At 43.3% G+C, this 22762-nt stretch overlaps 1 protein-coding gene across 7 annotated transcripts in view; it reads left to right on the top strand.

Moving 5' to 3' along the window:
* The window catches only part of PTPRC (protein tyrosine phosphatase receptor type C), a 300264-nt gene extending 283186 nt beyond the window's left edge, over positions 1-17078 (top strand). For all 7 annotated transcript variants that reach the window (XM_040359865.1, XM_040359870.1, XM_040359869.1 and 4 more), the window contains 2 exons: positions 9973-10108; positions 16061-17078. In XM_040359865.1, coding sequence (XP_040215799.1) covers positions 9973-10108; positions 16061-16312 — 388 coding nt within the window. In that variant the 3' untranslated portion in view covers positions 16313-17078. The remainder of the gene's footprint in view (positions 1-9972; positions 10109-16060) is intronic.
* Positions 17079-22762: the final 5684 nt, after the last annotated feature.

Here is a 22762-nt window from a genome sequence, read left to right as displayed (position 1 = left end):
ATAAAAAGAATACATAACAAAATACTCCAGAGTATAACACAAAACATAATCCCCACCAATTATTCAATGACCCAACCTTAGTAGGTCCACGACCCTCCCGCCAAGGATCCCAGACCCGGAGACCCCACTTCCAACCAACCACCAGCTTTGCTATCCCGAACGGGAGGACCCGTATTGAAGATCTTCCGTGAGAAAGGTGGAAGTGTAAAGAAATGGGCAGAAGCGTACAAGAAAAAGAAAAGAAAGAGAAGAGAAAAGAGAGAGTAGAGTAGAGAGCGACCGGCCAGCCCCCAGGAGTCCGCCAAACGAAACCACAGCCGCGGCTCACATCTCCAGCGATCTGAGATCGTTAGTTAAATAAGCCAGCCATGGATCCCAAACCTTATTGAAAATCTCCAGCTTGTCCTGAACCAGTGCTGTCAATCTCTCATTTAACATTAACCAAGACAGTTTCCTTTTAAATTGTTCGAGCGGCAAGGAGGCGGAGCGCCAATTTCTAGCTATCGTAATTTTAGCTGATATAAAAATAAACATAAGCAATCGCCTTTGGGCTTTAGAGGCCCCCTCCACCCTGTCGCCCAATAGAGCCTGTTTTGCGGATTTAGTCATGTTCATCTGGGTCAATGAGTATATGAAATTATATACCCGAATCCAAAATCTCCTGACCTTGGGGCATGACCACCAGATGTGATAGGCAGTCCCCACCAGACCACATCCCCGGAAGCAGGCAGGGGCGGCCCCATGAACAAATGTGGCTAGTCTAGCCGGCACCATATACCATCTAAGCATCACTTTATAGTTGGCTTCTATTATAGATGTATTCATAAGGGACTTGGAGGCCGTCTCCGCCAACGTACACCATTTATTTAGATCAAAAGATTCCTGCAGGTCTTCTTCCCACCGGAGCATGTAATTTAGCTTAATTGAAGAGGACATCAGCATTGCATATAACTCAGAGATATGACCCCGTAAACTGTCATAGCGAACGCAAAGGTACTCCATGGGGGTATGAACCTCCAGGTCGCCCTGGCGGGCCAACGTTCGTATAAAATGACTTATCTGAACATATCTATAACATTCTGTCAATGGCATTTGATACTTCTCCCTCATAACCTGCTCCGATAGAACCTTCCCCCTGTCACAAATATCCGCTATACGCAGCAGTCCCTTGTTCGTCCACCATTGAAAAGCAACCGGATCGAGACCCGGGGTGAATGCACGGTTTCTCAACAAAGGAGCCAATGGGGAATGGGGTGATTTGAAATTCTGTGTTCTAGAGACCCTGTCCCAGACATCCAAGGAAAATGACAAGGATGGGCATAGAATAGTGGGTCTGTCTTTAGGCGGAAGCCACATAATATGGGAAATAGGAAACTGGCGGCAGGCGTAGGATTCCATAGTCATCCAAATCGCCTGTGATCGCTTTGAGTGGAACCTGGAGAGTTGGGCTAGCTGGGCCGCATAAAAATACTTCTGCAGATTAGGTAAGCCCAATCCTCCCTTCCTCTTCAAAGTATACATAGTGCGTTTATTCACCCTAGGTCTCTTCTCTCCCCAGATGAATTCTAGGATTTTTCTCTGCAACATCTCCAAATCACTGCGTACCAAGGCCACCGGTAATGTACGAAATAAGTACAATATCCTCGGTAAGACATTCATCTTGATTGAGTGGAGTCTGCCAAACCACGATGGTGGATGAATTCGCCATCTCGCCAGGTCCTCGGTTATCCTTTTAATGAGAGCTGGATAGTTTTTACTATACAAAGTCTGGAAAGAAGAGGTCAGATTGACCCCCAAATATGAAAGCGTCTCGGATTCCCAATGGAACCGGTGCGATCGTTCAATCGCTAACTGAGTCGAGCTAGGCAAAGATATATTAAGAGCCCTGGATTTACTGTGGTTTATTCGCAAGCCCGAAATATCCGAAAAAGGCTTAAGAATCTTATATAGGTTGGGAAGGGACGTGATTGGCGAGGACATTGTCAGCAATAGATCGTCAGCGAAGAACAAGCATTTATGCTCGTATCCACCCCCGACGATCCCCCTAACATCCTGGCTGTCCCTGATTTTTATTGCTAGCGGTTCTATTGCCAGGACAAATAGGAGTGGGGACAGGGGGCATCCCTGCCTAGTGCCCCGTCTGATGTTGAAAGATTGGGAGGGGTATCCCCTAATCATTAATGTGGCTGTCGGTGCATCGTAGAGCGTTCGAAGGAGAACCAGAAAGCGCTCCCCAAATCCGTATCGACGTAACACCTCAAACAGATAGTCCCAGGAAAGGGAATCAAACGCTTTCTGGATGTCCAACGAAAGCAGCATACCTCCTCTAGCACCCTCCCCATCCCAATTAGATTGAATCGCTGAAATCAAATTAACAATTCTACGGGTTTGGTCCGACGCCTGCCTATTAGGCACAAAGCCAGCCTGGTCCGGATGGATATATTTGGGGAGGAATGTGTTCAGTCTCAGGGCTAGGACTTTGGTCAATATTTTTAAATCGGAATTGATCAAAGAGATCGGGCGATAGTTCGCACAATCTCCATGATCCTTGCCTGGTTTCGGTATGACGTGGATGAATGCTGCGTTATCGTGTGTAGGAATTTTGCCATCCCGGCGTAAATCATTAAAATATCTACATAAATGAGGGCTAAGAATGTCTCGATATTTTCTATAGTAATGACCCGAGAAGCCATCCGGTCCAGGGGCCTTCGTAGGGTTCAGAAGTTTAATGGCCGCTCCCACCTCCTCCTCAGTAATTGCATCGTCCATCAGGTCCGCATGGTCCCGGGAGAGGTTGGGTAATTTAAGGTCATGAAAGAAAGCCTCAAGCTTAGCCTGGTCCAGGCCGTCTCCCCGGAGATACAACGACGAGTAAAATTTGTAAAATTCCCGGACGATCCGTTCAGGATTTTGTGTGAAGTGACCGGTCGGTAAGCGCAGCTTCGGTAGCGTCGGAGTGTATGGTCTGGGCACTAATTTCCTTGCTAACAGCGTAGACGGTTTATCTCCCATCGTATAGAACCGATGTTTGGACCAGCTGACGTGTTTTTCAGCTTGCGTGGTCAGGCTAAGATTCAATGCCAATCGTGTCTCATCAATTTTAAAACTCAAGTCAATCTGGGGGTTCCTATGTTGTTCAGACAGTAATGCCTCTAACTCATCCTCCAACCGCGAAATCGTTTGCTCCCGAGTCCGCTTCAATCTACTCGCTATTTGGATCAATTTGCCCCGTATCGTTGCCTTATGGGCCGCCCATGTGATCGCAGGGGAAGTGTCAGATGATTTGTTAACTTCAAAGTATGCCCGTATCTCTCTCTCAATTTCTACATAGTGGGTAGGGTCGTTCAATATGCTAGCGTTAAGGCGCCATGGCGAGGGGGTGGCTTTAGTCCACAACCCTCTGGTGGTCAATTTTATCGGAGAGTGATCTGACCAAGGGGTGGTCAAAATTTTTGCAGAAGTTATATATGGGAGCAGCGGGGTGCGAACCAACAGATGATCGATTCTAGAAAAAGATCGATGCGCCTGAGAGTAAAATGTAAAGTCCCTCGTTGAAGGATTACACTCCCTCCATATATCAATCAAATCACATGAATGAAATAAACGTGCTACCTTGCAGCTACTGGCCGGGGGACGTCTCAAGATCGACTTAGTCGGATCTGATTTATCCACAGTCCTATCCAATGGGATATTACTATCCCCCCCCATTATTATTTGTCCCTGAACCTTAGGTAGTAATATCCGAAGCATATTTCGGAAAAATTCCAGCTGACCCACGTTCGGGGCATAATAAGAGATGAAAGAGACCAGCTGATCATGTAAACGACCTACCGCCATCAAGTATCTCCCCTCCCTATCCTTGACTATAGTTATAGGTGTGAAGGGAACTCTTTTAGAAAAACAAACGGCTACTCCCCCTTTCTTTTCTGTACCACACGAGAGGAAATAGTGAGGATACCTTGCATTGAGATAACGAGGCGATGAGGACCTGGCGAAATGAGTCTCCTGTAGCAGGAGAACATCAGCTCTCTGTTTATAATAAAACTGAAAAGCCTTAGTCCTCTTGATAGGGGAGTTAAATCCGTGGACATTATGAGAAATGACCGCATAATCAGTTGAAAATGACCTAGCCATCGTAGTAGGGCAGAGCACTCTTACCTTGGGACGTCATGTGAGTTGAGGACATCTCTGGAGTGAAGACTGAGGATCGCAGGGCATACACCGGAGATGCGAGGCGGACCGGGGACTGGAACGGCGCTCCCAAAAGAAAAGAAGAGAAAGTGAGAGAAAATGAAGACAGAAGCAAAGAGAACAACAATGGCCCTAGTGGCCTAGTTTTTAAATGAACATATCTGTAAGAACAGATCAACATCATACCCATACGGGGAAAAACCCCCACCGGGAAAAATCCCCGGATCAAAGTGCGCAAGGGTACCGTCCTCCTGAGAGGACGAGTAGTCTTGCAATCGGGTGGCATGAATTACCACTCCGACCCAAAAATCAAACACACCTGTGCCGTCAACTGGGACAGATAAATTGCATGGTAAAACAATATTCCTGCTAAGAGGGAAAAAACAGGTCAACCAATCAAGCAATTACTCAAATATTCCCAACCCCAACCTCAGGCAGTCCATCATAAGAAATAGTACATGGTAATACTGAGTTCCAACCTGTCTGGGTTCTATCTATCGAAACCCCGAGGGGGGGGGGGGGCAGATGGACCAGGGGGGCAGTATAATAAGTAAAAGCCTAAAAAAAAAAAAAAATAAAAAAAAATAAAAATAGAAAAAACTCAAAAATAAAAATATTTCTTTCCTTTATGAACTGTAAAAATACAAAAATGCAAAAAAACCCCCTCCGCACAAAAAGGTGCGACAAGGGAGATCACAGGGGAGCTTCAAATAGACAACCGAGCTCCTTCCGTGGCAGCGAGACTGACATGTCTCACCACAAGTAGAAAACCACCGAGGCAATCGGGCGCCCGTTCAGGTCTTTCGTTGTGACTGTCTGGTCTGGCGCCTCTTGACATCCTGCCATAGCGGAGAGATGGGACGATCTTCATCCTGTCGAGGCGACGGGGTCGGAGAGCTCCGAGAGATGATTCCTAATTCCAGGAGCAGGTCTTCTCCCGCCTGGAACGTTGTGAATGAATAAGGGCGACCTTTATAGGCAAAAGACAGTCTAAACGGGAAAGACCACCGGTATTTTATCTGCTTGTTAATCAGTTGCTGCAGTAAAGGTTTCAAATTTCTGCGTTTCATGACCGTCGATGGAGCCAGATCCGTGAACAGCTGTATCTGAGCCCCCCGCAATGACAGATCCGGTCTGTTTCGAGCTGCCAACATCAGTTTTTCCTTAACACGGTAAAAATGCGGCTTGGCTATCACGTCTCGCGGCAGACCATCCTGCCGAGGTGCCGTCAGGGCCCTGTGGATACGGTCGATCTCCATATGGTGGCCAGCAATGTCAGGTATCAGTTCCTTCATGAGTTCTCCCATGGCCTCCTCCAGGTCCGTGCACGTCTCAGGAAGGCCCCGTATGCGAACGTTATACCTGCGAGAGCGGTTCTCCAAATCTTCGATTTTATTATTGGCTTCCTCCAGCCTGGTTTGGAGGTCAGTGATCATGCCAGCATTCTGATTGACCTTCTTTATCGTGCCATCCACTTTAGTCTCCATCCGATCGAAGCGTTCCCCAAAACTGTGAATGTCCCTCTTGAGATCTGTAGTTATGAGGGTACAGGCCTTGGCTAGCTCCTGCTGCAGCATGGTGGAGAAACGGGCCAGCAGCACAGCATCCGGAGAATACTGAGGGATCTGAGGGATCTGAGCCATCCCAATGTCCTGGCCTCGCTGGCTAGCCTGGCTGGCCTGGCTGAACATGGCCTCAGCTAACTCCGCCATATTCCCCTCCAGGGATGAAGCCGGGGAGTCTATTGCCTCCTGTTGGGCCATATAGGGGCCTGGGGACGAACGCTGCACATTCGACTCACCCCTCCTGCTGTAGGCCGCCGAATCCCCCGAGGACTGGGACGCGAACGGGTCCCCCACCAACTCCGGGAAGCTGTCCTGGCTTGGCGTTCTGGCCATAGGGGTTCTGGAAGTGTCGCCGCCACGTGCGGCGCTCCGTCCTGACGCCATCTTAGGCTGCGGCCTAGCTTCAGGGGAAGGCCCCGGGCCGCCGGACGATCCGGCGCGCTTAAATTGTCCCCTCTTCGGCTGTCCTCGGGCCCGCCTGTTCATCCCCCTCCAGGGAACACTGCCGCGGGTATTGCGGCTCTCGATCCCGGTGTTCGGCGCTGTATGTAGCTGTGTCCAGGGCCGGAGCGAGCGGAGCTCAGCTAGAGCGTGTCTGCTCCGGAAGTCCCGCGCATGCGCACTCCCTATATTACTAATTTTAAATGTACTATTGCATTTTGCAGTTATTGTTTAAAAACTAGCAAGCCCTTATGTAATAAGGCATATAGCAAGGTAAACATTGATGGCAAAGAATAAAAAAGATTATTCAGTTCTAAATATTTGTCATTTTTAAGACCCTCTTTTGATTAACACACCCTGCCATACAGCTATCATGATGGTGACACCATCTATTCATGATTGGAGCTTACTGTGTCACCTGACTATCAATGGACTATAAGACCTCATGCACTTTGGAAGAAAAAACACTGCTTTTAGAAGCATTTTTCTTTTGTTAAGTTTTTGAATGCAGGTCTGCATTAGTCATGGTGTCCAAACCTCCATTCAGAGAGAAATGTTATGTATTGGCTCAATTTATGCATACAGTATATGTTTTCATATACATGCACAGGGATGTGCATCATTTTAATCTAGTGGCTAAAGCAAACACATTTTCTAGCCAGTAGAGTAAAATTATGCACATCAACATACTAAATATGTGCCAGACCAAGCATTTTTTACTCTGGATTTTTCTGCCAGCTCCTGGCAGAAGGTTCTAGTGTAAATGGGATTACCAAATAAAAGGACACCACTTTGGTGCTAAAGGTGTTCGTTTATGAAGCAGTGATCAGCGGTGATCCCAAGGATCGCTACTGATCACAGTCCATAAACAGTTTATTAAACAGAGATGATCGAAAGCGTTTGAACTTGTTCTCCCGCCGATTATCTCTGCACACTGAGAATCCTCATTGAATGACACAGTAACGGCCAGTTTATGAAGGTGCGTTTTGAGCACTTCACTGGCGATCTGAGTCAGAATTCACACTGCCTGATTCACCAGCTCAGAGGTAAAGAATCGGGGAGTGAAGAGGGAATAGCGGGGGGTCTGAGGAGGAAGATTTTTAACTTCTTTCTACCTTGTTCAGACCCCCCAACACTGTAACCATGTCCCCTTGTAATATTTATGTGTATATATATATATATATATATATATATATATATATAATGTTTACATGTGTGTGTATATATATATATATATCATGCAGGGGTACTCATTATTTTATTAACATTAACCACCCGTCTGTCAGTGTACTGAGCAGTGATTATTTATCACTGCTTAATAAACTGACATCCGAGATGTTTCTGTGAATTTCTGGAACTGTAATCTTGTGAAGCCTCACAAGGTTCCAGTATCAGGGGCCGTTCTCTAGTATTAGAAGCATTGGTAGATCGCTTCACTCCTCCAAGGGTGAAGTGATCTACAAAGCTTCATAAACAGGCACCCAGAGGAGAAAAATCTCCACTGTGAATACGGGCGAATGAAGCAGGGAATAGATTTTACTGCTTCATAAACGGACACCAATGTGTAGTGGATGTATAGCAAATACAGATGGTTCTCCTGGAGCACACAATCTTGCTGATTTGGCAATTTGCTTGAAGCTTTGCTGCCCTGTTCAGCCTGGGGGAATTCTATACTAAATGACAAAACAACAACAAAAAAAATGTCAAACCAGCCTCATACATCAAATTTTAGATGCTGTTTATTAAATAAAAACAAAAAATCCCACAAATATTATACTCACAAATGAACAAAAAATACAAACTTGTAAAGTCACTAGGACACCAGCCTCTAAATGAATTAAAGCCAGATTATATAAATGAACCCAGACAATACATTACAGCAGAAACCAGAGCTGATGCGTTTTTTAAGGAGTTAAATGCCAGGTAAATCATCCAACATATTGGTAAGCATCATAAGCCCCTCCTACTGCTTAGTATTGAGGGGGGTCAAGTCATCATACTGATGATTCAAATGAAGTAAGATAAAATTAAATGACAACATGGAATAGACCTTAGTGCTTAAGAGCAGCAGCTAACCAGCCCAATCGAATCTGCCAGGTCCCATACTTATATCAGTAGTGATAAACAATAACCCATAGAGTTGATACTACATATATAGACCATATGATGTAGGGAAATGCAAGAGTGACATGGTACCTTTTAGGAAACCTTCACTTACCCCTCTATGCACGATTGGTGATCAGTCCTCATAAGTGACCTATACAATGAAATTAGCTTTGTGCTAGGGTACGCGCCAGCCGCTATGGGCTGGAATGCACACAAGACTAATGGGGTTAGCCCTAATCTCCATATACGGGGACCCACCTGTAGGGTTGGAACTTTGAGTGTGATGAAACACACACAGGACTTTTGTGTTAAAGTAGCTTAAAAGGGGAGTTGTGCCTGACCTCAGCTCCGTTGGTCTCGGTGTCTGCACAACATAGATTATCACACTTATTTTTGCTACACAGAGTATATAGAACACCTACTCGCCTACACAAATGGGGCGTGCGGGACTCTCCCATATGCCCCAAGTGCAATACACAAGAAGGAGACTTGTTACACATGTTATGGAAGTGCCCCAAACTTTTCAGGTACTGGCGGTATGTTATCCACACTATATCTCAGGCCTATGACTTTACGTTGCCACATGACCCAGTGATCTGCTTACTGGGAGCCCTTGAAGAACCAACACTATCCCCTAACGGACACACTGCGGTATTACGGTTGCTTTATGCGGCAAGAAGGGCCATAGCCCGACATTGGATTACCCCCAGGGTACCATCGGAGGGACAATGGGTTAAAATGGTAAACAGTTCCCTGATAAGAGAAAAGATCACATACCAACATAGAAATGCCCTTAAAAAATTCTATTCAATGTGGCGTCCCTGGTTGGATGTGCCAGGGCTGGGACCTAGCGAACTGATTATGGAGAGATTACTACAGGGTTAATTTGCCGCCAAACGGAAATGGGTAGAGAATCTGATAGTGGGATACAGGTGGACTTATGGGAAGTTGACGGTGTGGCGGGGTGCGGAGAGGCAGGGAAAGAGGGGGAGGGAGAGAAAAGGAAGGAAAAAGAGAAAAGCTCACGTGTTTATATATGTTTATTGCAGAGTTATTTATCATTCTTATAGTTATTCTTATATATTTTTCTTGTCATGGTTATTATGTACTCCTAACAGAATGATTACAGGGGATGCTACTAAGAAACTAGACCCAAGGATACAGGCCTAGCATAGTTAAGCATATGTATAGTTCAATCCCATAGAAGAGAGAGAGGGGTGGTTTTAAACCAGGGATCATCATACTATGCAACGAGTATAATTATATTCATTTTTCTCTGTACCCTCGTGAAAAATTTACTCACAATGTTTGTATTCATCCTACCTGTATTGTATGATTATGACGTATTAATAAAAACTAACTTTTGATTCAAAAAAAAAAAGTAGCTTAAAAGAACATTATCACACCCCTGAGAGTTTCCGTAACATCTTCCCTTTCAGCTCCCGGGGTCAGAAATCATGTTAGATAGTCATCATTCTACAATGATATAGGGTTTGTGGTAATAAAAAAAAGAAATACTGTAGATTTCTAAAAGTTATACTGTCAATATTACATTTAACAAATATTTTAATGAAACTATAATTGGTCTAAATATTGTTTTCTACATTTAATTGGAGATATTTTGTTTATTTGTAGTAATTCTCTTTTTTGCATGTGATGCATTCCACAGTGATGGGTCTCAACTGACAGGCACTTTTAGTGCTCTGTGGTATCTTCTAGAAAGTGCCCGTGTTGAAGGAGACATTGATGTCTTCCAGACTGTGAAAAATCTACGTAGACTGCGCTCTGGAATTGTGTCTTCCTTTGTAAGTATATGATCTAATATGGCTCAACACTTAAAACAGAACTGTGGGCAGTCAATGGACATTCAAATATTAAAACATTCTTAACCTCCCTGGCGGTATGATTCTTTCAGAAAAAACATGCTAAAAGCGGTACCATTATTTGCAAGGAAATTTGGCGTTTTATATTGTAGGTCTGTAATTTTTAGGAATAACTCACTTAAATCTGACCAAACAAGATTCTAATAGGCATCCCGTGTATTACATTTTTTTAAAAAACAAAATTATAAATTATAATATAATAAATAATTATAAATAATTATAACAAATAATAATATAATTATAATAAAAATTATTCAATAATGTAATCAAAATCACTGAAATTTGCTCAGTTGCAGAATTGTCGCTGTCATTACTTTTATTTTTTTATGACGAATTTCCCCACAAATCGCTATCGCACAATTCTGCAAGTGATTATAATTTATTATCGCTGTTTTTTAGCTGATCTAAAACTATTTTTGACATAAAGGGACACTTTTGGTTGCTATGGACAATCTACAGTTTGCAGGGAGAAAAAAAGGTTTTTATTATATAAAATGACATGCAGGACACTGGGCAGACCACTAGGGACAGGGGGGGGTGTGTTTTTTTTACATACAGTACTGTAATCTATAAGATTACAGTATACTGTGTGTATAGTGTTTGTTTACGTTTTTGAATTTGGCGCCGTTCTCCGTCCCCGTGCGTCGTAACGTCGCAGGGAACGGAGATCGGCGTCACACGGAGGCACTATGTGAATCGAGCGAGGTCCCGCTCGCTCACACAGCGCGGTGGCATCGCTGGATCCAGGGACAAGGTAAGTAAAAAGTGCCTGTGGATCTAGCGAGGCAAGCCCGTGACTGACACGGGGTTACCGATAGTAGCAAGAAAATCTAACCCCGTGTCAGTCTCGGGAAGACCGCCAGGGAGGTTAACAAGCAGTAAATGAGCTTTAAATGCCCACCTCAGGGGGTGTGCTAGCACTTCCAGACCTGTGATTGTACTGTTTTGCAGCACAAATGGTATATACAGTACCTCACAAAAGTGAGTACACCCCTCAAATTTTTGAAAATAATTTATTATACTTTTTCATGTGACAACACTGAAGAAATTACACTTTGCTACAAAGTAAAGTAGTGAGTGTACAGCTTGTATAACAGTGTAAATATTGCTGTCCCCTCAAAATTACTCAACACACAGCCATAAATGTCTAAACCACTGGCAACAAAAGATAGTACACCCCTGAGTGAAAATGTCCAAATTGAGCCCAAAGTTTCAATATTTTGTTTGGCCACCATTATTTTCCAGCAGTACCTTAAAGGGGTTGTAGTGGTTTGTTTTTTATTTTCTAAATAGGTTCCTTTTAGCTAGTGCATTGTTGGTTCACTTACCTTTTCTTTCGATTTCCCTTTTTTTCTTTGTTTGAATTTCTCACTTCCTGTTCCTCCTCAGTAAGCTTGCCCCCATCATCCGAGCCGTTCTGACTGGGGGTTAGTCAGTGTGCTCGCCCCCTCCCTTGGGACTACATCCCTGCGGGGAGACGCTGTGTTCACAGCGTCTTCACAGCGTCTCCCCGTAGGGATGTAGTCCCAAGGGAGGGGGCGAGCACGCTGACTAACCCCCAGGCAGGAAGTGAGAAATTCAGACAAAGAAAAAAACATTTAGAAGGGAAATCAAAGGAAAAGGTAAGTGAACGAACAATGCACTGGCTTAAAGGAACCTATTTCGAAAATAAAAAACAAACCTTTACATGCATTTTAAAAATGTGTGACTGTTATTGAGAATGTAAACCAACTATGTGTATAGGGGGCCCCCCGAAACCGAAGTGCCACAGGCCCCCCAAGGTCTAAATCTGGCTGTGACTGGCAGTGCTGCTTACAATTATCAACTTTTTTTTATTTCTGTAAAACCTTTATTCCAAAGAGAAAAAATCAGTTGTAACTGCTTCTGTACAATGAAAGCTGGATCTTTGCTTCAATTTGCTAGTGTATCTAAATCAGCAAGTACATATGACACTCCTGCTGTCCAAATGTGCCCCCTGTGCTCATTCATTCAGTGGGGGCACTCTAATACAGGAGGTGTGTTACTGGCCCAAATCACCAGGTGAAATGGAGGGAAAAAAGCTTAAAGGAGGTATATTTTGTTGCTTTTAACCTCTATGGGATTTTTGAAGTAGATGTTACTACTTTAATAAAAAAAGAATACAAAGGTTAAAAACCACAAAAAAGCCACGATTAGTTTATAAATGGTTGACATTCATTGGCATATGCATACTGAGAGGTAGTCCCCAAACACCACATGCATTGAGAAGCTTTGATATTCCACAAAGATGCTTGTTTGATGGCATTGGGCATTCATTGCATTTCGAGATTTATTGAATCAGTCTCTTCCTCAGGGATATAAGAGATACCGCCCTGAAAAGTAAAGAGAACTCCCAATAATATGTTATCCACAAAATATGCTTCTACACAGAATTGGGGCTTTTTTACATAATTATACTTACAATCAAAACAAGAAATAATATCGCTTCTCAGTGTGTCAATCTACTTAATCTACTTTACCTTGGACAGGGGGCAGTCCCATACAAAGACCACCAAAGACCACCACTCTCCATATTGGACAGGGCTTTCATGGGAGAACCTTAAAAAATTCTATAGCTAGGTCCCAATTGTACAAGCCTAAAAAAGGTAAACTAATACAGCCACCACAACTAATGATTGGTAAGCTGCAAAATATAAAAATGTTGTTTTTGGATTTAATATCGCTTTAGGAGCCTCCTACCTTCCTAAGGTGATATCCACCTTTCATTTCAAAAAGAGGATTGTTCTTCTCTTCTCTCTACCTTGTGTACATCAGAATGAGATATATTTTCACTAAATGTAGTCTGTGCTGTGCTTGTATCTCACAGCAACTATTCTAATAGAGAGGCTCAATCTCTTTGTCATCCCTGATGTTCCCTGTAAAGGGGTATAAGCTTGTTGCTCCACAAGATTATGGTCTTAAGGGATGAGTTTCACCCCAATCATGTCAAAGCACACTCTTTTTGGCATTATGCAACTGTTTCCTAGGTTTGCAAGGCTGCCACTTGGTCTTCTGTTGACACATTCTTCAAGTTTTACCAGGTGGATGTTAAAGCTTTATTTGATGTTGCTTTGAGTGTTCAGTCTTCTAGGCCACTCTTTGATTTGCAGGTCACAAGTTCTGTTTTTGCTTTGTGGGACTGTGTTTGGATGTCCCAATAGTCTTAATCCCACGTCCCTAAGTGAATGAGAAAGAAAACTGGATTTTTGTACTTAACATAAAATCCCTTTTTTTTTTTTAGTTCATTGAGGGACATAGTTACTGTGCCTATGATATTGAAGTTGGTATTACTTTTCTATAAAACTGAGCAATGGCTGGTAAATGTTTTTGCCAAAGTCCAAATCTTCCTGTAGCTGTCAGTTAATCCAATATTCTCTAAATTCTGTGTTCCTCAATGAACACAAAGAAAAGCTTTTATGGTAAGTACAAATATCTAATGTTAATTTTTATACATTTAGATATTACTAAAGAAAATAGAACAAGTGATAAAAGATAGAGAAAATATGAAAGCTAAAAAAAAAAAACACATGACAAAATGCAAACACTACATATACAGTATATACAGTATACCATGTATAACATAGAATGCAAGCCGGGAAAGCAATTAAAAGAGAACTATAAAAAAACAAATTAATACACACCTAGGTGGGTGCAGCATTGGATTGACTGTCCCCCACCTGCTCTGCGCTGAGAACTGAGCGATCACAGACAGCTGGTTGCTCAGTTATCAGCATTCTGTGAGTTGGGGACTGTCCATCTCTGGCTTTTTGCTCTGCACCCCCCCCCCAAGGATCAAGGGGCGCTGGGCTGTGAAGGACCTGGCTCAGGCTCTCAGCAGATCATTTAGAGGCTGAGCCAGCTGTTGGTTCAGACTTCTGGGGTGGATCCGGCCATATGGGGTTCGGGATCTTTTCAGAGTCTGGACCAGCTCTTTAATGTCAGCTGACAGGGGGCTTCAGCTGGAAAGGGATTACAGGAGTTCAGAACAAACTGCACTCCTGAGACCCATAGGACAAGTATAACCAAAATATCTTTGGCTCTACTTCTCCTGTAATAATTACCATGAAATAGCATCAATCACTTAAAGAAAAGGAGGATCAAAGCAAAATTGGAAATAGGAAATCAAAAATGTTTCCCATTCTCATGTAACTAAAGTTGTGTAATAAAAGGGTATAGGAAAAAGGGAAAGAGAAAATACAATAGCTATGCCAGAATTTACTGAAATAGTTTACTGCAATAGTAATATAGGATACATGTTTCCGGATTTTTAGTCCAACTAGAGTTTTTTCCCCGAATTAAAAAAATAATTAAAATCTTTTCATTTATTTAAACGAAAATTCAGAATTTATATTTAAAAGGACCACTTCGCACAAAATCTGGAAAGGGAAACCAATCCCGCCAAATTCACATCATATGAATTATGATGCGGACAGGCCACGGAACAGAGGGCTGGAATCTCTGCTATCTACCAGTCACTTGCCCAGCAGATTTGCAAAGCCTCATTTATGACCGCTTGGGAAAATGATCTCCAAAAACAATGGGACCTGGAAAAATGGCAGACGTCCTTCTCTAGAGCCTACAAGGGGATAAGGAATGTTTCCCTAATTGAAGATAGCCTCAAAGTGATGACCAGATGGTACCTCACCCCTGCCAAATTAGCTCACATGTATCCCTCTGTGAACCCTCACTGCTTCAAATGGTTAAAATGATAGGCTCTATGGCCCACATTTGGTGGAAATGTCCCAGAATTAGGGTTTTCTGGAAAAGGATGTTCAACCTGATCCAAAAAGTGACGGACCTCCAGGTCCCAAGAACCCCCGCCGTAGTCCTCCTTAACGCTAATATCCCCAAGACTCACAAATCCAACCACAAATTGATCCACTTCATCCTACTGGGTGCCAAGTTGACAATAGCCAAGGTTTGGAAACAGCCCAGGGTCTCCTTTATGACTGTCAAGCGTAAAATATCAAGGATTATGTCTCAGGAGAAGTTGACCAGCATTTTGCTAGACTCAAAAGTTCAGTTTGAATCTACCTGGGAACCCTGGGCAGCACATATGGATATTGCTCTCATCCCTGGGGTATAGACATAACTAATACGCATCTCTACCCTACCTTCAGATCGCCTCCTGTTGATTGACATATCTTCCCTTTTCCTTCTCTTCCCCTATCTACTCGGTTTCCCCAGCCCCCCCCCCTTCTCATTTCTCATATACACTATGGCCCTCTACTACAATCAAAATGACCTTGTAGATTAAGTACCTCTAGGTACTTGGGCCAAAGGGCCCTCCCCTCTGGGCATATAAGCTTGGTATCTAAACTACTCTACCATGCACAGAACTCATTGCCTATCCATGGTAACGGTTACACTCCGGGTGTTCGGGGGTGGCTTTCTAATCACAGTATGCTTCCTTTTGGGGTGCCGGGAACTGGTATTCTTACAGCTTGAGTGTTATGCGGAGATTGCTGTGCCGCTTCAAAGTTATAAGCCTTATCATACCTCAACTGTTTTTCTTATCTATAAGAATTTAGGCTCTTTCAATACCTTGTGTGAATTTTGTGTTTCATGTATGTCTGTTTTAAACAAATAAAAATCTTCGAAATTAAAAGGACCAGTTCTGGGAAAATAATGAATACTAATTAGTTTATCACACTGCTGGAGAACACTACAATGGTTGCTTTTTATTAATTTCAGTGTTGCAGATGTAAAGATATTGTTGGAAGTTATTGGCTGTTTATTTGCTCTTTTTAAACATGTTTTGGAATAAATACTATAATATTTGAGCATTACTTGAGGCATAATCACATATTGCAAACTTCTATTAACACACCGTGTTATTTATCTATTTATTTTTAGGAACAATATCAGTTCCTTTATGATGTGATGGCCAGCACTGTGCCTGTTAAGAATGGTCAGATTAGGTTATCCAAGGAACAAGATAAGATGGAAATAGAGAATGAATTAAAGAGCAAGTTTCCAGAAGTAGCCCCATCTTCTGCAGTCATTCCAGGAGAGGAGACCTTATCTAAACCCAAGGACGATGACACAACCGCTAATGGACCCAGCCCAGCAGAATTTACAGATGTGACCCTGAGAATAGAGGAATAACAAGCAAAAAATTGGGTATAGAGGTGACAACTAAGCATCCCTGGATAACAAGCAGCTATGTAATGAGGAATAAGCAAATTTGATTTGAACTAACGAATCGTACATAATCTTCAGCGGATACTCTTAGTTTATAGCTTGTTTTACCAGACCACTGTAGCCTGTGTAAAGACATGTTTTCAAAGGTGGATGCTGCGTGCTTGATGGACCGCTATGTGTAGATGTCATATCTAGTAAGCACAGGAGATTGTGTAAATCTTTGCATACAGATTGGGGTATTTTTATGCTTTTTTAGAATTTTTATTACTCTATTTGGACTACAGAGTGTAATCACATCATCGATAGTTGGCTGGTGCACAGCACTGAATCATCGGTTTATATTGTTGTTTAAAGCCGGCTAAGCTATACTCACTCTCAGCAGCAGGTTCTTAAACTTATCAGTTTGTATTTGTGCTTTTGATTTATTGTGTGCACCTTCTTGTTTTAAAAAAAACATAGCTTCACCTAATAAATACGGTATAATAGGAAGTCTCGATAAATCCAAACTTGTAAATCGCTAATAAATCCCTGTTGGGTATCAACAACTTCATGCAACTTTGTCCAGCAAACTGAAGTCAGCAAACTCTGGAAGTTTTAAACATTTATATTATTTGTCTACTGTAAGATGTAATGCTCTGTGCACATTTTCTCCAGCAACATCCCATTCTGTGAACTTTCAGCCATCAAAAGTTGGTGGATAAGTCATCGTAATTAAATATATTTTCCGTTACTGGCTTAAATTGACTTCTAAGAGAGTCAGAATATTTATTGTATAGAGAGACTCACTCTTTTTTAGTAGTGTACATTTTAGTGTGAGAGTCATCTGAGCAGATATACCTACCAGAACAATCAATTTTACAACCTATGAATAGAGGTGGGAACAGTGGCGGCTGGTGCTTAAAAATTTTGGGGGAGGGCAAACAAACTGAAAAAAAAAACATCAATTGCAGCCACTGTGCCTATCAAACACAGCTACTGTGCCCATCAATTGCCACCACTGTGCCCATCAAATGCAGCCACTGTGCCCATCAATTTCTGCCACTGTGCCCATCAAACGCAGCCACTGTGCCCATCAATTGCCACCAGTTTGCCCCATCAATTGCTGCCAGTTTGCTCCATTAAATGCCGCCAGTTTGTCCCATCAAATGCTGCCAGTTTGTCCCATCAAATGCCGCCAGTTTTCCCCATCAAATGCCACCAGTTTGCCCCATCAAATGCCCCCAGTTTGCCCCATCCATAGCCACAAGTTTGCCCCATCAAATGCAGCCAGTGTGCCCCATCAAAAGATGCCAGTTTTCCCCATCAAATGCAGCCAGTTTGTGCCCCCCCCCCCCCCGTCCGGCACTTATTTTTCTCGGGTCAGCACCATCCTCCACACTCCCTCCTAGTCCTCTCCTGTCTTCTTCATGTCATCTCTGTTGTGATTGGATGCCTAATAGGCGTCCAATCACAGTGCCTGTTGCTTCAGCTAATCAGGTGACTAGTAACCAGACCCGGTGCACCTGATTGGCTGAGAGGCGGGTCAGTGTTAGGCAAGCGATTCACAGCACTGTTTAAACAGTGAATGCACAGCAGTGCATCCGCTGGTTAACAATTTGGAAGCCTATTAGAGCCCACAGGCTAATCAGGAAGCCCATTAGAGCCTATGGCTCTAATCAGGCACTTTCAAAGCACTCCCACCACTGTAATTCAGATGGCCGTCACTCAACAAGTGGCCGGACACCTGAATAGTGAGCGGCAGCGGCGACAATAGATAGATTCATGCAATGCATGAATCTATCTATTGTTAATTAACGGGAGAGAGGGGCAGCGCTCCTGCGCCCACTATGGACGCACCGCCACTGGGTGGGAATGTATAACTCTCAAGCAGTGCATGTTCTGCATCAGCTTGAAGGTGCATCACCAATAAGGGGTATATTGACCGTCATGTTGTAAAGCGTTGTGCAAACTATTAGCGCTATGTAAATTCTATATAACAATAATAATTACTGTATGTGATCTGCTGTGAGTAAAAAGCTGACCTCACTATTCCTGCATTTATGAGAAATAACATAAAATTCTAGTATCTGCACACCACCTTCCTTTGCAGTAATAATGCCAGGATTATTAGTAGCACAGAAACAGGCTTTCACGTGTGTTTAGTGGCCCCCACACTGGTTCCAGAGATTGTTGCATGCATTTTGTAACAAGCCTTGCTATAAATGTGCAGTTACATTTTTTATATACTTTGATGTTACTAAAATTTTCGTAAAAAATGTATTTTTATTCTGTGAATGGACTTGCTTTTTGATTAGTAATATGTAATACAAAGGGAAATTAAATCTGTGATACCCTACAAGCCAGTGATATATAAACAAAATATAGCACCTAGATGTCCCTGCATGTACAGCTTCAAGATCCTGTAAATGTGGGACAAATGAAAATGAAAATTCCAACTTCTCTTGGTTAAATGAAGCATGGGTTCCCCCTACTTTGTCTTGCAATGCACTCATTACTGTGATTATCACTGGCGGTGGGACAGCTCGAGAAGATCTTTGAAAGTTGAAAGTAGTCACCTTTAGGCACCTCTAGGGTTGGTTTAATAAAGGCAAATCGGCTATTTACTTTGCACAGGAATTCTCCCTTAGCTTAGTGAGTGATGTTAAGTGCTGGTGAATTCCATCATCTAGTCATGTGCAAGCAAAAATACTGTTTTTTTTTCTCGCACATGACTGGGTATTCATTGAAAAGTAATATTCATTGCAAAGTATTTGTCCACTTTTACTAAGCTAAGGGGAATTCCCATTTTGCTATTCTCATTTACCATTAGTAAATTAACCCCTATGCCTGAAGCCCTGTAGAAACAAATAGGTGTTTTTTTATTATTCTGTGAAAAATGCAGATTATTGACTATTTAAGGTGGATTTGTAAAGTTTTAAGATTCTGGAGTTATTTTAATAAATTTACATTTTTTTGTTCATGTATTTATCTTCTTGGTTATTTAATATATTCTGTGTGACAAAAAGCTGGCATTAAGCTGTTTTTAAATTTCTCTGATGCAACATTCACATGGGGGGACGTACAGGGGTGACAGAAGTCGCATTGCAACTGGGCCCCATGCTTCAGGGGGCCTGTGTGGGCCTCCCATGCCCGAATTGTTCGAGCGGTGGCTGCATATGGGGCCCCGATGAGCTCCCCGATGAGCTCCCCGATCCTCAGATGATGTGTAAATCAACAGTGCAGGAGCTTGATTCCACTGTGTTTACACTGAAAGTGAAAGCAAGGGAGAGGTGTCTTGCACAGTGCGTGCTCTCTGCCTCTCCCTACAGTGCAGTACCCAACATGGAGAGTGAAGGTAGGTACAGTGCTGCTGCTGGCAATTAAAAAAAAGGCTATATATGTTTGTATGCATGTGTGTATGTTTGTGTGTTTATATGTGTGTGCGCATGTGTGTGTATTTTTAATGTGTGTTTATATGTGTGCGTGTGTGTATTTATATATGTATGTATATGTGTGTGCATGTGCGTACATGTGTGTTTACATTCAACAAACAATAGTCACTGCCCCTACCTATGAATGGTATAATAAGGAGCGCTGGAATGGGCGTATAAACATACAAAAACATAGAATATCCAGGCTCAAACTTACCGACCAATCAGCAACCAACCAAATTCCCCTGTCTAACTGGTGCGTTAAAAACAGAGGCTTAGTTGCACACATCTGCAAATGCATGTGTAAGCTGCAGGCCCCGTCAAGGCGCTCTGTGGTCAGGCAACGCACTAGCACCTTTGCTTCCATGTGCTTAGTGTGCAGTGTGTTCCTGCCCCTTTATTGAGGGCTGGGCTCCTCCAGTCACCTGCCCCTTATCTATCCATCAGCAGTCATGTGCTCCCACTGAGGAGACATAAAATGCAATGTTGCAGTTAGGACTGCAGTTTACACAGAGCGCCTTGACGGGGCCTGCAGCTTACACATGCATTTGCAGATGTGTGCAACTAAGCCTCTGTTTTTAACGCACCAGTTAGACAGGGGAATTTGGTTGGTTGCTGATTGGTCGGTAAGTTTGAGCCTGGATATTCTATGTTTTTGTATGTTTATACGCCCATTCCAGCGCTCCTTATTATACCATTCATAGGTAGGGGCAGTGACTATTGTTTGTTGAATTTTTGTCATTGTGGTCAGGCAACGCACTAGCACCTTTGCTTCCATGTGCTTAGTGTGCAGTGTGTTCCTGCCCCTTTATTGAGGGCTGGGCTCCTCCAGTCACCTGCCCCTTATCTATCCATCAGCAGTCATGTGCTCCCACTGAGGAGACATAAAATGCAATGTTGCAGTTAGGACTGCAGTTTACACAGAGCGCCTTGACGGGGCCTGCAGCTTACACATGCATTTGCAGATGTGTGCAACTAAGCCTCTGTTTTTAACGCACCAGTTAGACAGGGGAATTTGGTTGGTTGCTGATTGGTCGGTAAGTTTGAGCCTGGATATTCTATGTTTTTGTATGTTTATACGCCCATTCCAGCGCTCCTTATTATACCATTCATAGGTAGGGGCAGTGACTATTGTTTGTTGAATTTTTGTCATTGTGGTCAGGCAACGCACTAGCACCTTTGCTTCCATGTGCTTAGTGTGCAGTGTGTTCCTGCCCCTTTATTGAGGGCTGGGCTCCTCCAGTCACCTGCCCCTTATCTATCCATCAGCAGTCATGTGCTCCCACTGAGGAGACATAAAATGCAATGTTGCAGTTAGGACTGCAGTTTACACAGAGCGCCTTGACGGGGCCTGCAGCTTACACATGCATTTGCAGATGTGTGCAACTAAGCCTCTGTTTTTAACGCACCAGTTAGACAGGGGAATTTGGTTGGTTGCTGATTGGTCGGTAAGTTTGAGCCTGGATATTCTATGTTTTTGTATGTTTATACGCCCATTCCAGCGCTCCTTATTATACCATTCATAGGTAGGGGCAGTGACTATTGTTTGTTGAATTTTTGTCATTGTGGTCAGGCAACGCACTAGCACCTTTGCTTCCATGTGCTTAGTGTGCAGTGTGTTCCTGCCCCTTTATTGAGGGCTGGGCTCCTCCAGTCACCTGCCCCTTATCTATCCATCAGCAGTCATGTGCTCCCACTGAGGAGACATAAAATGCAATGTTGCAGTTAGGACTGCAGTTTACACAGAGCGCCTTGACGGGGCCTGCAGCTTACACATGCATTTGCAGATGTGTGCAACTAAGCCTCTGTTTTTAACGCACCAGTTAGACAGGGGAATTTGGTTGGTTGCTGATTGGTCGGTAAGTTTGAGCCTGGATATTCTATGTTTTTGTATGTTTATACGCCCATTCCAGCGCTCCTTATTATACCATTCATAGGTAGGGGCAGTGACTATTGTTTGTTGAATTTTTGTCATTGTGGTCAGGCAACGCACTAGCACCTTTGCTTCCATGTGCTTAGTGTGCAGTGTGTTCCTGCCCCTTTATTGAGGGCTGGGCTCCTCCAGTCACCTGCCCCTTATCTATCCATCAGCAGTCATGTGCTCCCACTGAGGAGACATAAAATGCAATGTTGCAGTTAGGACTGCAGTTTACACAGAGCGCCTTGACGGGGCCTGCAGCTTACACATGCATTTGCAGATGTGTGCAACTAAGCCTCTGTTTTTAACGCACCAGTTAGACAGGGGAATTTGGTTGGTTGCTGATTGGTCGGTAAGTTTGAGCCTGGATATTCTATGTTTTTGTATGTTTATACGCCCATTCCAGCGCTCCTTATTATACCATTCATAGGTAGGGGCAGTGACTATTGTTTGTTGAATTTTTGTCATTGTGGTCAGGCAACGCACTAGCACCTTTGCTTCCATGTGCTTAGTGTGCAGTGTGTTCCTGCCCCTTTATTGAGGGCTGGGCTCCTCCAGTCACCTGCCCCTTATCTATCCATCAGCAGTCATGTGCTCCCACTGATGAGACATAAAATGCAATGTTGCAGTTAGGACTGCAGTTTACACAGAGCGCCTTGACGGGGCCTGCAGCTTACACATGCATTTGCAGATGTGTGCAACTAAGCCTCTGTTTTTAACGCACCAGTTAGACAGGGGAATTTGGTTGGTTGCTGATTGGTCGGTAAGTTTGAGCCTGGATATTCTATGTTTATGTGTGTTTACATGCTTTTGTATATATACACATTACTTTTAATCCTGACTCCCTATTTCTTTACAATCAGAACAGATTTTTTTAGGGTGGGTTCATAATACCAACAAGAAAATTTCATACCTCTAAAAAGCGATGCAGGCTCAGATCGCTTTTCAGAGACATTTGACAGGCAATGAAGAGGCAATATGCCGTGACTGATAAAATGTTGAGAAACACTGATACAGAGAACCCGATCTCTCCATTTTCCTCCTGCAGCTGCTGGAAGCATGCGGGAGGGAAAGGAGAAGTGGGGG

The sequence above is a fragment of the Rana temporaria genome, chromosome 7 (assembly GCF_905171775.1).
Source record: "Rana temporaria chromosome 7, aRanTem1.1, whole genome shotgun sequence".
In the NCBI taxonomy this organism is placed as follows: Eukaryota; Metazoa; Chordata; class Amphibia; order Anura; family Ranidae; genus Rana; species Rana temporaria.
The sequence above is the reverse complement of the archived record's forward strand: the minus strand, read 5'-3'. Positions and strand labels throughout refer to the sequence as shown.